This window comes from Cavia porcellus, unplaced genomic scaffold (assembly GCF_034190915.1).
Source record: "Cavia porcellus strain 051 isolate PalLab524CR breed Dunkin Hartley unplaced genomic scaffold, mCavPor4.1 scaffold_32, whole genome shotgun sequence".
In the NCBI taxonomy this organism is placed as follows: domain Eukaryota; kingdom Metazoa; phylum Chordata; class Mammalia; order Rodentia; family Caviidae; genus Cavia; species Cavia porcellus.
This window is the reverse complement of record NW_026947515.1, coordinates 15,878,846-15,897,786: the sequence shown is the minus strand read 5'-3', so window position 1 is coordinate 15,897,786 and position 18,941 is coordinate 15,878,846. Positions and strand designations below refer to the sequence as shown.

Here is an 18,941-nt window from a genome sequence, read left to right as displayed (position 1 = left end):
CACATGCAGATTAAAACTAGACCCTTATGTATCACCATGCACTAATCTAAAATCAAAATGGCTCAGAGGTCTAAATATTAAAACTAAATCTGCCAGAAGATAGAGGAGGTAAAACTATAAAAGACAGAAGTGTAGGCAGACTTTATGAACAAAACTCACAGAAAATAGCTATTTGCACAGAAAATAGCACAATAGTGATCTCATCTGATTTAGTTTTACACAGCAAAAGAAACTACCAATGGAGTGCAAAGGCAATCCACAGTGTATGAAAAAAAATCTTTCCAGTTGTCCTTTAAAAGATTACTTAGAACATACAAAGAAAAAATTGGAGCCCCTAAATTTAATCCAAAAATCCAAATCCAAAAATGGGCATGCAAGACAAATACACACTTCTCAGATATACAAACAGCAAATAAATATCACTGGTCATTCAAGAGATGCAAATTAAAGATCTTTTTTTGCGGGGGGGGGGGGGGGAGTCCCAGGGGTCAAACTCACAACCTCACACTTGCCAGGTAGGCGCGTTAAGCCGCTAAGCTAAACCCACAGCAGTGAGAGATGCAAATTAAAACAACACTGAGATTCCACCTCACCCCAGAAAGAATGGCTATCATCAAGAAATGAACCAATGGCAGGCGTGTAGAGAAAAAGGAATCTTTTTCCACTTTTGGTTGGAGTGCAGAGTGGAGATTCATCAAAAAACTAAAACTAGAGGTTCCATTTGGCCCAGTTACTCCCCTTGTGATCTTCCTGAAAGAATTAAAAGCATCATACCACAGTGATGCATGCACACCCATGTTTATATGTGCATGTTTATGAGTTTGTAATAGCTAAATCTTAGAAACAACCCAAATGCCCCATCAATCAATGAATGGATAAGGAAGATGTGATTTTTTTTTACACTATTTTTTGTTGTTGTTGAGACAGGGGCTCACTATAGTTTAGGCTTGCCTTGAACTTGAGGTGATCCTCCTGTCTCAGCTTCCTGGGATTACAGGTGTGTACCACCATGCCTGGCTGTTTTTTTTCTTTTATATAAAAGAGTACTAAATTGAGACATACATGTTTAAATACCACACTGTTTCTCTGTTGTGAGAAACAAAAAGAGTAAAAGAAGACCAATATGTATAGTAGTTATTGGGAAATAGGAAGAAAATGTTCAAATGGGAAGGGGAACAAGGGAGGGCAAAGGGAGAAAGGGGCAGAAAAAAAAAGTATGGAAGGAAAAAAATCACAGCAAAGCCTTTATAAATAAGGAGAGGTGGGTTGAAGGAAGCATTGGAGAGTGGGGGAAAAAAGGGTTAGATACATCACGTACAGGTATAACTTTTCTATCATGAATGTTCTAACTTTTGTTTTTTGTCTTTTTTACGGGGGACTCGAGCTCAGGACCTTGTGCTTGCCAGGCAGGAGCTGTGCTGTTGAGCTATTCCCTAGCCCTTGCTTTCTGTCTCTGAGACAGGGTTTCACTATGCAGTTCACACTGGCCTTGAACCTACAGCCATCCTCCAGCACCAGCCTCCTAAGTGATGGGATAACAGGTGTGTACCCCCACACCTGGTTTGATGAATGTTATTATGTGTACTTACTGTTATAGCATGGCATAACTGATGCCATCTTGAGCCCTGCCTTTAACTAGTACCCCGTATTTGGGAAAATGGAAAATTACTCAGAGTATGAGTCCCATGAGAAAAGCAGATTGAGTTGTACCCATGGGATAAAAATTAACCTGCTCAACAAAAGAAGCAGGATACAGGTGTCAACCAAAAATTAATGTTAAGATTCTAGCTAAACTGTTTCCAACAGAATGTCTTTTGTGATTCTCTCTTTTAGAAACTCTGTAACTTTCCAGTATGGTGCCACTTTGTTTAGACTCTGTAATGGGGGTCAGGGTGGGAGTGGCGACTGTATACAAGTGGTCCTAAGCTCAGCTAATTAAATTCCCAATTTATCATCTTGGCTGCTTGGATTCCTATATTGCTGTTCACAAACCCATCTCACTTAACAAATGTGCCAATAAAAAAATTAATAAAATGCTGAGTGTGATGGTACACATCTGTCATCCCAACACTCAGGAGGCTGAGACAGGAGGGTCACTTAGAGTTTGAAGCTACATACTGAGATCTTGTGTCATAAAAAAAGGGCAAAAAATAGAATTTCCTCTAGTTACTTGATATATATATGTATATATATTTTGGGGGGTGTATTTCCAGTGTTTTTATTTACCTTGATAGTTGATAAAAGTTGTTCAGATACTGCAGCTTCTGATACTGCAACTTCTGGCTGTAAACTTACTTCATTTTTTTTTCTTCTTAACTGGAATTAAATAAACTGATTAGGACCTTCACAGAAAAGGCTATTAAACATTTGTTAAGACTATGAAACACTCTGAAAACAGCAATACATTTCTGTGGTAATCACACATTTGTAAAAAATTGTCATAGAGAAAAGTGGTGATATTTCAACGTTGAAAGTAAGCATCTTAACTGTGTTCATTTGTCCAATCATCGCTTCCAATTACTGAACTTACAGTTCTTCTTAACTGCACTGAATTCTGGGATCCAGGTCCACATCCTGGAGATATTTCCCAGTTTACATGGTGGGGCATGGTTTGAGTGCCTGGAAAAAGACAAAAAATGTAGTTTCTAGACTCTTTTGACCTACTGTTATTTACCCAACCAACTGGAAAACAATAAAACAATAAAAAAAAACAAATACTCATGCACAATTTGAGAGAGGTTTTTTTTTTTTTTTTGGTCTTTTTGAGACAGGGTCTCACTATGCAGTTCAGGCTGGCTTTGGGTTCACTTTGTAGCCTAGGCTGGCCTCAAACTTGCAGGGATCCTCCTACCTCAACCCCCCTACCCCCCAGTGCTGGGATTACAGGAGTGCACCACCACGCCTGGCTTTTTGAGAGAGGCATTTTTCAAATTCATGTAATTCTACTAACAACTTCACTGGCTGTGATCCCCACCATCAGACAGCTGAGGTAGGAAGACCACCTGTGAGTTCAAGGCGAGCTACACAGTGAACTCAAGACCAGACTCAGTTACATAGTGAGACTGTCTGCCAAAAAAACCACAATTCTACTAACAACCGCAAATCAGTCAAGAACTATATGCCAAGCCATGCAACATGAAGGTAAGAGAAAGCCCGACAGTAAACAAGGACGGCAAAGGTGTTCTGCCTTGAGGACTCTCCCATTGCCCCAAGGTCAGAAGAGCACTGGCATTCAAAACAGTGTGCAGCAGCACTGGCCAGATGACTGTCACCGAAGTAGTTGCCTGGATCAAAAAATTTCAGTGAACAGAACTGTAAACAGAAGGCTACAGGATTCTACATATGAAGCTGGGGGCTAATAAAATTGCTAATGTTAACAAAACAAAAGGACAAATACCTGGATCCTGAGTATGCTTGAGTTTTCCAAGAGCACCAGCTAATGACGACACTCCACACTTGCATGGAACCACGGTTAGACATTTTCCATGTAGCATAAACAGATGTTCCCCATAATACCATAGCTGCAAAGATGTTATCAAGACTCTAAGCACATTTTTCTCTCCTATAAATTTAACTCAAATTCTTATTATAATAACTTACTGTGTGAGCTATGTTACTATAGTAATAAACAAATCAAAGTGAAGACACTTTCCAAAACAATGTGATAAAAAAAAAAATACGGTGAATACTGCTATCACATGCCATCTAGCAGAAAGGCCAACTCATGAAACATTACAGGGGGCATTCTTTTTTTTTTGGTATCAGGGATTGAACTCATGACCTCATGTTGCCAAGCTGGCACTTATGTCCCTGAGCTAAATCCCCAGCACCACAGGGTGCATTCTTATCTACCTAATTCATCAGACTTGGCACCATCTCACTAAGTAGTGCAAGCTGCCTTGAACTTGCTCATGAAACCCAGGCTGACCTTGAACTCAGTGATCCTCCTGCTTCACTGTAATCCCAAATCTGTGAGTACACCTTCTTAATGGGGATAGGGGAAAGTTTGAAGCATAATTTATAACATATTGTTAATCTAGAAAAATCTGATTAACATATACATTTAAAACAAATGAGGGGTCTGGGGATTTAGCTCAGTGGTGTAATGCTTGCCTGGCAAGCATGAGATCCTGAGTTCAACTTCCAGTACCCCGCTCCCCAAAAATGAATTACTTGAAATTAATCCTGTTGCTAGTACACAGTTATTTTTTTTTTTTTGGTACTGGAGATCAAACTCTCGACCTTGTGCTTGCCAGGCAGGCACTTATCCACGGAGCTAAATCCCCAGCAGTACACAGCTATTAACATGGTAATTTCCAAGGTTATTATAACAAAACTGTAATGACATATGAAGAAAGAAGAATCAAACATTATTTATAAGCCAGTGTGGTGGTGGGAGGCTGAGGCAGGAGGAACATAAAAGTAAAAAATAAATTTGGTAAAAGAGTACAACTATTTAAAGAAAAACCATTTCTTTAAATACATATGAGAATTACGGAGAATTTTGGTCTCTTATTTTTTGACTGGGTAGAGGACTGAACCCAGAGAACAATAAACTGTATTATTATTCCTTGTGTCCTTTATGTTTTGAGATAAGTCTCCCAGCCCGGCTGTGACTTAATCTCGATCTGACTTCACTGGATTAAAAATACCTAGTAAATTAGTAAAGCGGTCTCTGGGGTGACCGGGTGAGCTGCAGTAGTTGTGACCTTGGGACCAATCCTGTCTGCCCCTCTACAGCACTGCTCCATTCCCGCTCCCCAGTGGCCATGAACTAAGCAGCTTGGCACCAGGCCATCCCTGCCAGTCGTCAGTCTCCGGAGACCACACACTAAGTCCAGCTGACTAATACACTGGCTTTGAACTTTCCATCTTCCGACAGAACTCCTAAGTAGCTGCGATTACAACTGTGTGCCACTATGCCTGGCTTCACTTAGCTCTTCATCCTCTAATTAAATTATCAACATCCTGCTGGCCTCACTGACATCCTATTTCATTATGAACATGCATTTACTAATGCCTTTGCTAGGTACTGCAGTACAATGAATGGAGCAGAAGGCAGGTAAGCTCAGTGGTAGAGCACCTGCCTAGCATGCACGAAGTTGAGTTCAATCCCCAGAATCAAAGAAACAAACAAATAAAAACAGACAAGGAGTTAATCCTAGCACTCTGTGAGGTAAGGCAGGAAGACCTAAAGTCAAGGCCAGCCTGGGCAAATTACCAAGTGAGACCCTATCTCACAGTTGTTTTCTGTTTGGTTTTGTGACAGTCTTGTTGTATAGTTTAGCTGGGCTTTGAACTTCACTATGTAGTTTAGGCTGCCTTGAACTCACTTTGTAGCCCAGGCTGGCCTCCAACTCACAGCAATCCTCCTGCCTCAGCCTGCCAAGTGCTGGAATTATAGGAGCCTCAAAGTTTTAAAAAAAGGGGCTGGGAATGCAGTTCAGTGTAAAGACCTTGGGTTCAATCCCCAGTACTGAAAAAAGAACAGAAAGAAAAAGCAGAGGAAAGGGTCCTTAGCTGGTGTGTGTGTGTGTGGCACTGGGGATTGAACACAGCACCTTCATACTACGCTACATTCCCGGTTTTTTAAAAATATATTTTTATTTTGAGACAGGATCTCACTAATTCAGTAAGCTGTCTACACTGGGTTTGAACTTACGATCCTCCCAGAATAATAAGATTACCTGTCTGTGCTACCATGCCCGGCTACTTTAATTCTTTAAGTATTTCCATGGCAACATTTAACATGTAACCTAAAAGATTAATTTATTAGGAAAAGTAACATTTTTGGAACATAATTTAAAACACAAAAGTGACCAAGTGAAAGAGCAGCTGACCTAAAAGCAGTTATAATTTAGTGCTTTAAAAGCAACAAACATATCCCCCTGGTAAGTGGCGGGTGGGCCAGGGAGAGAGCAAGTCAGCGTCACCCGTGAGCCTACTGGAGCTCGGGCTGAGAATCAAATATCATATATATATGATATGGATATATATATATATCTCACCGCTTAGCCAATGGATGGTGTCAGGACAGCCGGAGTTGATTGCAACCAAGACACATAAAGCACCTAAATTCTTGTATTGTTGGGTTGATTATGCTGACTTGGGGCCAGAGGTCTGAGCATTCCTTGGGAGGATGAGCGTATGCAATATAGCAAATATGGGGATTTCCTTCTGTCTTTTCTTTGAGAGCAAATATTGTTTTCACTGTTTTGCTTTGTTCTGATCAACTGTCTTTCTCTAGACAATATACTGTTTTGATAGGTTTTATAAATGTTCTGTTTTTGGTTTGATTTTGCTATACCTGATTGAATGGACAACTACTGTGAAGATAACAAGATACACTATGGAATCTATTATTGTTATCCTGCTCTGAAGTTCTGTACCAATTTCACTGCATTGTTTTGATTGGCTTTGTTCTGTCTTGTTCTGTTGTATTTTACTACCTTCAAAAAAAAAAAAAAAAAGTAACAAACATAGAGCTGAGTATGCTGGCGCATGCCTATAATCCCAGCAGCCCAGAGGGTGAGGTAGCATTTGCTACAGGTTTGAGGCCAGCCTGGGTTATGTAGTTTGAGATCAGCCTGAACAACACAGTGAGACCCTGTCTCAGGAAAAATAAAAACAAAAACAAATAGCAAATATAGACAAATAGCAAAATTTTTTTTTTTTATCAGTACAGGGAATCAAACTCATGACCTTATAAGGCAGGCGCTTATGCCACTGAGCTAAATCCCTAGCCAAGACACTCTTAAAACATTAAACATAAAAACATTAAAAATACTCAGGTAGAATTTTCTTTTTTTCAATCATACTGACATCTGAAGAGATTTCTTCTCTCACAGACTATTTATTGGCGACAACACTAACTAAATTTTAAAAAGTTTTTAAGTAAAGAAACTTACTTGACCACTGGTTCCTTGTGGTAACTCTTTTGAAGTCTGTAATGTTTGAAATTTTATGTTCCATATGGAGAGGCATTCTATAAAATAGAAAACAACATAGAAACATAGACATAGTCCCTAAGAATATACAGTATCTTGGGGCCAGGAGTCATAGACACAAGCTTTGTTTTATTAAACAAAAAAATGGGTAATCAACCCAGTACTCAGGAAGCTGAGGCAGAAGGATCATGATGTGTTGAGACCAGCCTGGGCTGCAAAATGAGTTCAAGGCCAGCCTGAACTGCATAGTGAAATTCTGTCTCAAAAAGAAAGAGTAATGAAAAAAAGTGAGTATTGAAGGAGTTAAAAAAAAATAAAAAGGGGTGACTGCAACAGGAATTCAAACAAATGAGAGAACACATGGCAAGAAGTAGACTTCAAAACCAGGCATGCTGGCACACACTTACAATCTCAGTATTCAGGAGACTGAAGAAAGGGGACTGCCATGAGTTTGAGGCCAGCCTGAGCTACAGAGTGAGAGACCCTTTCTCAAAGAGTGTGTGTGGGGAGTAAAACATAGACTTCAAAAGTGAGCTCTGACAAAGGGAGTCTTAACAGTTGGTTAGGAATCTGCAATAACAGAAACAAGAAAGAAAAGCCCATGACCAGATGGCTTTGCTGATAAATTCTATCATTTAAAGAATTAACAGGACTGGGGATTTAGCTTAGCGGCATAAGCACCTGCCTTGCAAGGGCACAGTCATCAGTTCAATCTCCAGTACCAAAAAAAAAAAAAAAAAAAAAAAAAAAAAGTCCCTAGTAAAGAATTAACACTAAATAAATTCTTTCAAAATGCAAAAGAGGAAAAAGCACTTCTTCCCTTCTTCCATAGGCCTGTATTACTCTGGGACTAATGCCAAAGACACCCAAACAAACAAAAACCACAGAACAATATATTTTGTAAGTACAGATATAAAAAAGAAATCCTTAAGTAAACATTAACAAACTGAGTCAATAGAATATTAAAGTTCGCAACCAAGTAGAATTTATCCAGGGATGGAACTAAGAAAATCAACTAAGAAAATCAACGAGGGTAGTCGATCACATTAATAGAATAAAGAGGAAAAAAACCTACATGATTATCTCAGTTGCTATAAAAAATTTGACAAAATCCAACACTCCTTTAGGATAAAGACACTCAGAAAATTAAAAATAAAAAGATTATTCAACAAAATAAAGGACATTTGGATGTGAGGCAAGCTGGCTGGCCCAGAGGGAGTCCTCTTCCTCCCTCACTGCTCTGTGTATGCTCCTTCTGAAGCTATGAAGGGGACAGTCATTTCCACAGTCAAGGGTATGAGTTTAAAAAAAAAAAAAAAAAAAAAGGTGTATTAGGAGCCATACTACCTTGCTAGACCCTCCAAACAAGTTCCCAAGATAAAGGGCATCTATGAAAAATCTATATTATTATCATATTCTATGGTGAAAAGACTAAAGCTTTGTCTTTAAAATGAATACCATGACAAAGATATACCCAACATCCAAAGTTAAAAGAGAAAAAGTTTATTTTGGCTTCATCTGTAGAGGTTTCAGTCCATAGCTGGGTGGCTCCAAGGCAGGGTGGCATGGCAGAAGGCCATCATCTAGGAGAAACACTTCATGGTGGGCAGAAGGCAGAAGCCAGCAAACTACTGACAACAACAGGAGCTTTTTTCTGTTCCTTTTATACTTTGTGTAGGTCACCAGCTTACTGCGGGTGCAAACCAATCAGTAGACTAACTTTATAACGGCACATCCTTAATCTCAGTCCCCTTAATCTTAGCATTATACCATGAATCAGTCCCAGCATCAGTCCTAGATCCAGCCTTTGCAAAGTCCCACCTGTGACCACAAGAAGCTTTGGGGGGACATCTAGATACAAACCGTAACAGCAACAGAGCAGGACAAATAACCCCTAAAAAACCAAACATAATTTGAATGGTACTGAGACAGCTGAATAACATGCAAAGGAATGAGGTTGGATTCAGTTCATATCATACCCAAAAATTAATTCCAAATGGATCAACAACCTAATATAAGAGCTATAATAATGAAACATGTTGAAGGAAACCTAGGGGTAGATTTTTGGGTTTTGCAGTAAATTTTTAGGTGTGATACCAAAATCACAAGCAACAAAAGAAAAAAGAGATTAACTGGACTCTATCAAGGTTAAAAACATTGGTGCAGCAAAGGACTTTATCAAGAAAATAAACACAGAATCTAAAGAATGGAAAAAAGTCTGGAAAGCATAATAAGCCATACTTAAATAGACCTCTCCAGTAAGATATATGAATGACCAAAAAGCACAGGAAAAGATGTTCAATATTATCAATCAATAGGGAAATACAAATCAAAACCACAATGAAGTATCACTCCACAACTACTAGATTTTTTTTTTTTTGTCTTTTTCGTTTTTATTGGTACCAGGGATCGAACTCATGACTGCCTGCTTACAAGGCAGGCACTTATGCCGCTGAGCTAAATCCCCAGCCCCACAACTACTAGATTGACCATAACCCAAACTATGGAAAATAGGGCTGGAGATAAGTGTTTGCCTGGTAAGCGTAAGGTCATGAGTTCGATCCCTAGTACCAAAATATGGAAAATATCACATATAATGTGCAATAATTGAAAGGAACCCTTGTATAATGTTTGTGAAAAATATAAAATTGTTCAACTACTATAGAGTTCTTCAGAGAGTTAAGCACCAAAAGGTTTTAACCACAAAGTGGCTAAAACCTACTTTAGCAGTTCTTCAAAAAGTTAAACACTGGATGGAGATGAGGCTCAGTGGTACAGCACTTGCCAAGCATGTGTGAGGCCCTAGATTTAATTCCTAACACTGAGAGAAAAAAAAGTTAAACACTATATTCAAAAGAATTAAAGCGTGTTTTTTTTTTTTTTTCTTTGTACTGGGGATTGAACTCACGACCTTGTGCTTGGCAGGCAGGTGCTTATGTCGCTGAGCTAAATCCCCAGCCCCAAGAAAACTTTTTACAGACAATATTAACAGTGTGGATGAACCTGGACAAAGTAGACTAAGTAAAAGAAGTCAGACACAAGAGCACTGTATGATTCCAGGAGAATGGGGAGCAGCTGCTCAACAGGTACAGTGTTCTCTTTAGGGCGGTGAAAATGGTTTAAAACTAGACAGAAGCAGCAGCTGTATAACATGGTGAATGCACTAAAGGACACTGAAATATTCACTTTAATATGGCTAACCTGTGAATGTTACATGAATTTTACAGTAAATCAATTAAAATAGATGGTCAATAGCTAAGAGAGGGATGACACTGTAAAACATCATTTAAGGAAATATTATGCAGGTATTAAAAAAACAATATAGTGATATGGAAAGATCTCTAAGTATTATGAGTAGGTAAGTAAAAGTATAATAGTTTATGCTAACGCTTATATAAAAAGATCATTGAGCCAGGAGTGGTGGTACACGCCTGTAATCTCGGCACTTGGGAGGAATGAGGCAGGACAATCATTTTTTTTGATATTGAGGATTGAACTCGTGACCTCATGCTTGCCAAGCAGGCACTTGGGCCGCTGAGCTACCCCCCCGCACAGCAGGACAACCTTTATGAGACTTCAGAGCCAGCCTGAAGTGAGCTGGGCAATAAAGTGAGTTCAAGGCCAGCCTGAACTACATAATAAGACCACAACCAAACAAACAACAGAAAATAATAAAGAAGGAGAATATTTAGTAGTATTTACAAACAAAACCAACAACAGTAAAACCAAAGCCTCTGGAAAGGGACGGAAAACTGTAGCAGCAGTTCCTGGCTTTTTCTCCGAGGTGGCTGGGAGAGCGGTAGAGGAAGGAGAAGAGGGCGGATGACTGCGGAGGGAAGCGCACAGTGTAAAAAGGTTAAGAGCTGAAGAGTGCCAGGCTGCACGGTACCAGAGTTAGCCTGCTGGGGTCAGCAGTTAGCTGACGCTTCACTGGCTCCTCTTTTGTAGGGCAGGGACGAGAGGAACTGCACTTTCTCACGCAGGGTTGCTGAAGTACATGATATGAATAATGAGAAAATGTATGTGAAGGGCCTGAGGATCCTCTTGCTGTTGACCAGCAGTTACTGTTTTAGTAAGTAGATGCCAGGTGAAGGCGGTAGTCCACATGGACCCCAGCCCGAATAAAAAGGGTTCTTCACCAAAACTGCAAGAAAAGACTGGTGCAAGCGGATGGGGCATAGACTGAGAGAGTCGAACTGAGTTTTAGGGCACAGGGCTTTGTACTGACAAAGATTCAAAGCATACTATTCGTTCTGAGGTTGTAAGCAAGCTGTCCAAAACCAGTGGATTCCATTCTGTGAGACATCAGTAAGAATTCAATCTATATTGAAGACCTTTCAAAGTTGGTTTTTGTGTGTGTGTGTTTTTTTTTTGGTACCAGGAATCAAGTTTGTGGTTTTTTTAAAAAAATTTACTTATTTATTTATTTATTAAGTTTGTGTTTTTTTGAAATATGGTCTGGCTATGTAGTTCACGTTGGCCTCAAACTCAGGGCAATCCTTCTGCCTCAGCCTCCCAAGTGACAGGATTACAGTGCATGCCACCATGCCTGGGTAACCAAAGTTTCAATGCCTGATGGGTATTTTGTGGCTGACATTTTTATTTTTTATTTTTTAGTATATTATAGTCATGAACATGGAAATGGTACAAGGAAGTGTTGATTAACAGATGTAGAATGAAATAAAAGAACCATTCAAGAAGTAGAAGGTTACAAGAATAATGAGAGTCATGATAGAATGAATTGAGTAGTACTAAAAGAGGAAGAGAAAAAGACTACAAGGTACAGTTTGAAGGAACAGGCACCCTCCTTCCATGATGACTCGTTTGGCAAGTACTCCACCACTGGGCCAGTCCCAGCCCAGGAGTTCTTAACTGACTGGATTTCAGTTACCCTTAGATGACGGCCGCGGAGGTCCTAGGACTGCTACATGATCTTGATCCAGGATGGTGAGTGTGACACCATTTGGAGGAATACCAGACACAACCGCCTTGAGCAACAGTGATCTAACTAATCTCTGATTTTTTTCTGTGTCACTCGGATATATTGGTATTAAGGTTTCATATATACATCCATCAGAGCCTGTGGAAACAAGTATTTGTGGTTCAGTAATGGGTTAAGGACAGTTTTGCCTAAGAAACTAGAATCAAATCACTATATTACATTTCTTGTTACTCAGTCTACCTGAAAACCATATGAAATTTTTTTTTGTAGATCAACAGAAATCTCTGAGTTTTATACTAAGGATTTATGTGATCCTCTAGTTCTGACAACCTTCAATATTCGTTATACTAAACTAAAATGCGAAGCATATGCCAATTTCTTTCTTTTCTTTTTGTCTTTTTGAGACAGTGTCTTGCTATGCAGTGCAGACTGGCCTTGGGCTCACTTTGTAGCACAGGATGGTCTTCAACTTGCAAATGACTGTCCTGCTTCAGCCTCCCAAATCCTGGGATTACAGGACTGCGCCACCACACCTGGCTTTTTAACGACTGCTACTAACAGCTGCGCATTGTAAAACTTCATAATATGCCTAAAAAAAACAATAGGCAAGTGCCTTAACCAACCCTATTCTATTACTGTCTTTGACCACATTTCTCATTCACTGTTCAAAGAAGGACAGACTGAGTCTAACAGGTGGAACAGAAGTATGAAGCACTCAATGTCAAGCAGGTGTTTTATGTTCTACCAGTTTACTCTATCAAAGAACGTGGCCTTATCAAAAGGATAAAAAAAATTTCCCTTTTCACAGGTATTATATTATTTATGCTTACGGAAAACTTTAAAACATGAGTTACAGAAATGATGTCTGAAAACTGTGCTTTGTCTTAAGGTAAAGGCATAAATCCTCAGCAGGAAGCACAAAAACGGGAAGACGGGAACAGAAAACTGCAAGACTCAAAACTACACTAGCCCATAATATCCTCTTATCAAAAACCGCCAGAAGCTTAAAGAAAACTTACTTAATGACATTAAAAAGATAAATTTCCGATCCACATAAGCAGTAAAACTCAGTGTAACAGAGTTGTCTTCTTGTCCAAGCAAGAGAGTGTATTTGCTTAAGTTTCGTGAGTTGAACATTTGCACATAAGCAAAATGATTTCCATCCTGCAATAAGAGGGTAACTGTATTTTATAAATATTGCCATTTCAACCAGCCACAATTAACGTTAAAATTAGAAGTTTTCACTGTATTCTAACTACTTCAATGAATACTTAACTTCTTGTCCAAATTAAATTTAAAATATTATAAATATTCAATTTAGGCATAGAATTAATTCTAACTAATATACTTTAGTGTTTAAAAATATTTTTAAAATTTAAGACTCTTCTGAAATACTAAAATTCCATTTTTGTCTTAAAACTAACATAGCAATTTGAAGATTTCACCAAAGGCACCAGAAAGTAAAGATACTACTTACTTTTTCAGTAATAAAAACTAAGACAGGATGCCTATATACCACAAAAAACTTTGTCCACCTAAAAATAGAAAAATTTCAAAACACAAAAATCAGCTGAGACAAAAATGAAGCAAAATTTAAGAAAACATTATTTTTTGGTGCCAGAAAGAGACAACAGAGAACATATACCATGGGCAATTAATTAGTAGGCGCCTGTCAGTGGTCTCTCTGAATTAACTGCAGGACGCAGGAAGGTTCCAAAAGATAGCAGGAGTGCTGTGCTCAGTGCCTCCCAAACCTAACTTGACCCCTCAGTCCCCTTCTCTCCGAATCACTTTTGGGACTACAGTTCTAGGGAAATTTTAGGATCTCATCTGCCTACTTCAAGTGACAGAGCCATGGGAGACTGATGGCCTCATAACCCAGACAGCACCGGGAGTCTGTGGGGACGTGATGGCTAACTTAGAGAACTTTCCCAAACACAGCTGTGTATACCACAGAGGCAGGTGTCAGGTCAGCGTAAAACACAGCTGTCACATTGTCCACTTACTAAACACAAGTCTGCACTTGGACTTTTAGGAAACGTGATGAGCTAATAATGATCGGAGAGATGTGAGATCATGACATGTCCTTCTATCACTTAGGTGAGTCATTTTCTCAGGTTTATTCCAGAATCTGGAATGAGCAGAAGTCTCACAGCACTATTATGATTCACCAACAACAAGTTGTCCTTTTCTCTAGAGAAAAAGGTCGTGATTTGGCAGGAAGGGCAATGTAAAAGAAACAAAATGATTTTGGAGTCTTGGAATTATCCATTTCAGCTCAAAATAACTGACTACCGAGTTCTCTGTTACTGGCAGAGGACTCTGTGACCATGGTTTCCTCAATCACTTAGCATCCTGGCATCTTTTGGGGGGTGTTTGGTTAGCAGCTTCTAAGTGGTTTTACTAGGTCTCTCTGTCTCTGTTGGTGAGATGCTGGGTGCCCCTCTTCCACTGGGCTGCAAGACCAGCCCTAGGTTAATTTTCTATGCTTCTGCTTTTAAATTTTAATTTGTGGGTGTGTGTGTCTTTTTGAGACAGGGTCTCGCTATGCAGTTCAGGCTGGTCTTGAGCTCACTTTGAAGCCCAGGCTGGTCTTGAACTCATAATGATCCTCCTGCCTCAGCCTCCCGAGTGTGGGGATTACAGGCATGCGCCACCATGCCTGGCTATGTTTCCACTTTTGAACATAATGAACATGTAATACTACTTTCATCTTGGTAAAAATTCACTTGCAAATGTTAAAACTTACTTAATCACTTCTCCATCGGAGAGAACCGTTTCAATTTTCTGCTGGGGCTCTGCGAGCAAGGCCTCTAGCCCGCGAGCAGCGCCGCTCTTGAACAGTACCACAGGCTCTGTTCCTTGGATTGAGTGCACCCTATGTACCTCAGCGGACAACTGGAAAACATGAAAACATTTTTATTCTAAAAATTTACACCTAACATAATAGGTTAAGGACACTTACAGAAGGCCTATTTATTTTTGGTAATGAGGATTGAATCCTGGATTCTGCACGTGCTAGGCAAGTGTACAACTACTGAGCTACATTCCTAACCCTTTTTATTCTTTGATTTTAAGGAGGGTCTTGATGAAGTCATAAAGGCTACCTCAAACTGGCAAGTCTGATTTATTTCACTAATGAGTATGTTCTCAAAATGCATCCACTTACCTATAAGAGCCTCAAGTTTATGATTCTTTATGGCTGAGTTGTACTCTACTGTATAAAAATACATCTTTTAAAAAAATCTATTCCTTGGTTGATGAGTATTTAGGTTGTTTCCAAGACCTAGTTACTACAAATTGTATTGCTATAAAATGGGTGCAAATATATTGCTGTGGTATGATGGTTTTAATTTTTTCTGGGAAGATACCCAGAAGGGGAATACCTAGATTGAATAGGACTTCTAATCCTAGTTTTTCGAGGAATCTATACACTAATTTCCAGTGGTTGCACCAGTCTGCACTCCCAACAACAGGGAAGAAGGGTTCCTTTCTCCCCAGAGCCCCACTAGCATTTGTTATTGATTGCCTTCTTGATTCTTTCTGGCGTGAGATAGCATCTCAGTGTTGTTTTAATTTGCAACTCTTGAATGACCAATCATGTTGAATATTTTTCATATATTTATTTGCCATTTGTATTTCTTCATCTGAGAAGTGTGTATTTATCTCAGATGCACATTTTTGGATTGCACCTTTGAATCTGGAGGCGGGTTCAATTTTTTTCAATTCTTTGTGTGTTCTACCCTGTGGACTGTCTTTTCACTCTCGATTTTTTTGATGTGCAACAGCTTTTTAATAAGATGAGGTCCCAGTTGTTGATTCTTTGAAGTATTTCCCATGCAGTCTTTGTTTTTATTCTGCCTATTCCTATGTCTTCAAGATTTCTACCCCGACTTTCTCCTCCAGTAGACTTAGTGTTTCCATTTTAATATTTCGATCTTTGATCTCCTTTGACTTGCATGTAACTCCTATTCTCATTCTCTCTTTTCTGGCCCCTTTTCTCCTCCACAGGTAACCATTTTAATTCATTTTTGAGTTATCCATGGTGAATAAGGGAGGTCAGAGGAGAACTTGGATCTCCTAAAACTAGAGGAAAGAAGTACAATAAAGCCACTAATGCAACTCTGGTGTTAAGACCAATGCCACAATTGTAAATATATCTATGAAAAAGTTAACCCTACATCTGGGGCTAAAAACACTCTGCTGAGTAAAATTCAGGATCATTTTACTGCAAAGTAAATGAAAATGGACAGACGTTTAGGGTCTAGGCAACACCTGCACTTGCCAGGCAGGCGCTTGTGCTGCTGAGCTGTATATCCGTGGCCCTTTGTTTTGTTTTTGAGATAGGGTCTTGCTATGTAGCTCGGGCTGGCCTTGCACTCACTATGTAGCATAGACTGTCCTCAAACTCACCGGGTTCCTCTTGCCTCAGCCTCCTGAGTGTTGGGATTACAGACGTGTACCACCACCCCTAACTTACTCTATGTTGTTCTTAAAAGGCACAGCATATAAAACTTGTAGGATGCAGTCTACCTAATCTAAAAAAAAAGGTAAGTTCACTTGTTCTCATGGAAATTCACTATCTCAGTTTAACAACATAAGACTTACTGTAGGCTTTATGCTGGGCATACTGGTACAAGCCTCTAATCCCAGCACTTGAGAGGCTGAGGCAGGAGGATGGTTGTGAGTCTAAGGCCAGCCTGGTCAACATAGTAAGTTCAGGGCCAGCCTGAACTACATAATAAAGACCTGCCTCAAAAAGAGGGAAGGGGGCGGGGATACAGCTCAGAGGCATAAGCACCTGCTTGGAAAGTACAGGGTCCTGAGTTTGAGTCCTAGTACAAAAAGGAAAGAAAAAACGGTTAAATGAAAGAGAGAAAAAAAAGGCAAAGACTTACCGTAGCTTTAAATACTTTATCCAAGTTTACATCTTCATGGTTCCATATTCTCAAAACCTGAAATCAAAGCATACCAGTTACAAAATATCCCATATTCTATTTACATATAACAAACCCAACATTTAACTTGTGTTGGACATATTATTACATACAGGTTTTAAAGCTCACCTTATTATCATGTACAACAATATGCTCTCCAGTTTGAAAGTTGCACACAGCTGGACATGTTATGATTTGACCTTGTTTCACTGACCAGCTCCCCAAGGGTTTCTGATCAGAAACCTAATGAAAATAAGGTAAATAAAATATTCAAGAAGTCAATTTCTGGCATTAAAGGCAATTAATTTACAATAAAAATTCAAATAATATCCTTAACTTCCTAGTATCAAAAAATTAGCTGTCACAAGCAATCTAGATTCTATTTATATATCTATAACATAGTCAAAATTGATAAACATGGAAGAACTGGGGTTGCCAAATGAGGAAACGGTTAATGTGTACAGAATTTCAGTTTTGCAAATGAAGAGTTCTGGAGATGGATGGTGGTGATGGCTGTACAACAGTGTGACAGCACTTCATACAAATGACTACAAGTATAAACAAAATTAAGATGATACATTTTCAATACATTTTACTACAAGAAAAAATTTAAAATTTAGCTGGCTGTGCCTGTAATCCCCACACAGCTATGAGCCAGCCTGGGCTAGTTAGTCTCAAAATATGTCCGTATCCTACTCCACACATACACTGGGAACTGAACCCAGGACCTTTGCACTGAACTACATCCTCAGCCCTTTAGATATTTCAAAAAGTAATGAGAGGGCCGGGGATTTAGCTCAGCAGAGTAAGCACCTGCCTGGCAATCGCGAGGTCATGAGTTCGATCCCGGGTATAAAAGAAAAAAAACATTAATGAGAGACAGTATGGCAGTGCATGCCCATAATCCCAGCACTTGGGAGGCTGAGGCAGGAGATCACTGAATTCAAAGCCCGTGCTTACATAGTGAATCAAAACCAGCCTGAACTACATAGTGAAAGAATGTCTCAAAAACAAAACAAAAAGTAATTAGAATGAAAATATAACTGTCTTTAAAATGAAAATAGTAATAATTGACACGTTGTTAATACACAGATACTGTATTTTAAAAGATTATTCCATTTTGTGTCTCAACAGGGACATGTTAAATTAAGCAGGGCTACCCAAGGATCTACATCATTCCCACGCAGGAACCGCAAATCCACTGGACAGAACAGGCAAACTGTCCCCAAAACTTTAGGCAGATAATTAACTTTCTGATAACACAAAAATATGTTCAGCGGCCCAGATAAAAATAACTGTTTTCTATAGGATCACCAAAAGCAAAGTTAAGTGTGCTGAATCAGAAACTAGGATGAAAAGGAGGTGGGACCGACGATTTCCTGGGACACACTCCAGGATTTCTAAGGTGAGCCAGAGGTGCCCACACACAATTTAAGACTCTTTAACAGATTATCGTGAAACCCCCGCTTCTTCACTGGCAAAAAGGAAACAAACACATAAACCAACCCCGCAAAAGCACCCAGGCAGCGGGGGATAGTGTATAGACACAGAACTAAAATATGTTCCCACTCTGTCAGTGTCATCCTTAGCCACCCTGCTTCCGTTCGAGCCTTCAGTAGGCAGCAGAGTACCCGAAACCTCAGGAAATCTTAGCAAGGTCAACTGCAGATTCTCAGCAAAAAGCACAGGCTCCCTTTCCTTTCCCAGCCTTGTCCCACGTGCACTGCGACGCTGAGCCGCCTGCAGCTCGGAAATGTCTCTTTGCAGACATACCACCCTGACTGTGGGCCCTGTCCAGCGTCCCAGACAAAGCAAACTGGGTCTCTAAGAAGGACAATCCACAATCTCTTAAGCTGTGACAAAAATCAAGCCTCAGAGAAAGGCTCAGGAAAGGGCGACACGGCAGCCAGGCGTTCATTTCCCTCTCACCTTATAAAGGATGACAGTCCTGCTTCTGTCCGTCACTAGAAAATGGTCTGTTTTGTCGCTCTCTTCCACACCTAGGAGTCCGTCAGGCCTCGCGCCCAGGGTTACTGCAGACAACGTGAACTCTTCTTCCAGGGCTGCCATTTTGGGCACACCTATGGCCGGTCGCGCACAGTCCCAGAAGGCCTC

The 18,941-nt window shown here is 39.8% G+C and overlaps 1 protein-coding gene across 3 annotated transcripts in view; it reads right to left on the bottom strand.

Moving 5' to 3' along the window:
• Nol11 (nucleolar protein 11) overlaps positions 1–18,941 on the bottom strand; it is a 26,050-nt gene extending 7,109 nt beyond the window's left edge. Inside the window, exons 1-11 of one of the 3 annotated variants that reach the window (XM_063242495.1) lie at positions 18,756–18,941; positions 16,956–17,069; positions 16,788–16,844; positions 14,639–14,787; positions 13,367–13,424; positions 12,909–13,053; positions 11,839–12,027; positions 6,909–6,985; positions 3,398–3,521; positions 2,531–2,619; positions 2,227–2,316 (exon numbers count right to left, since the gene is read on the bottom strand). In XM_063242495.1, coding sequence (XP_063098565.1) covers positions 2,227–2,316; positions 2,531–2,619; positions 3,398–3,521; positions 6,909–6,985; positions 11,839–12,027; positions 12,909–13,053; positions 13,367–13,424; positions 14,639–14,787; positions 16,788–16,844; positions 16,956–17,069; positions 18,756–18,896 — 1,233 coding nt within the window. In that variant the 5' untranslated portion in view covers positions 18,897–18,941. The remainder of the gene's footprint in view (positions 1–2,226; positions 2,317–2,530; positions 2,620–3,397; positions 3,522–6,908; positions 6,986–11,838; positions 12,028–12,908; positions 13,054–13,366; positions 13,425–14,638; positions 14,788–16,787; positions 16,845–16,955; positions 17,070–18,755) is intronic. The other 2 variants (XM_063242494.1, XM_003465935.5) reach the window with 2 other exon arrangements.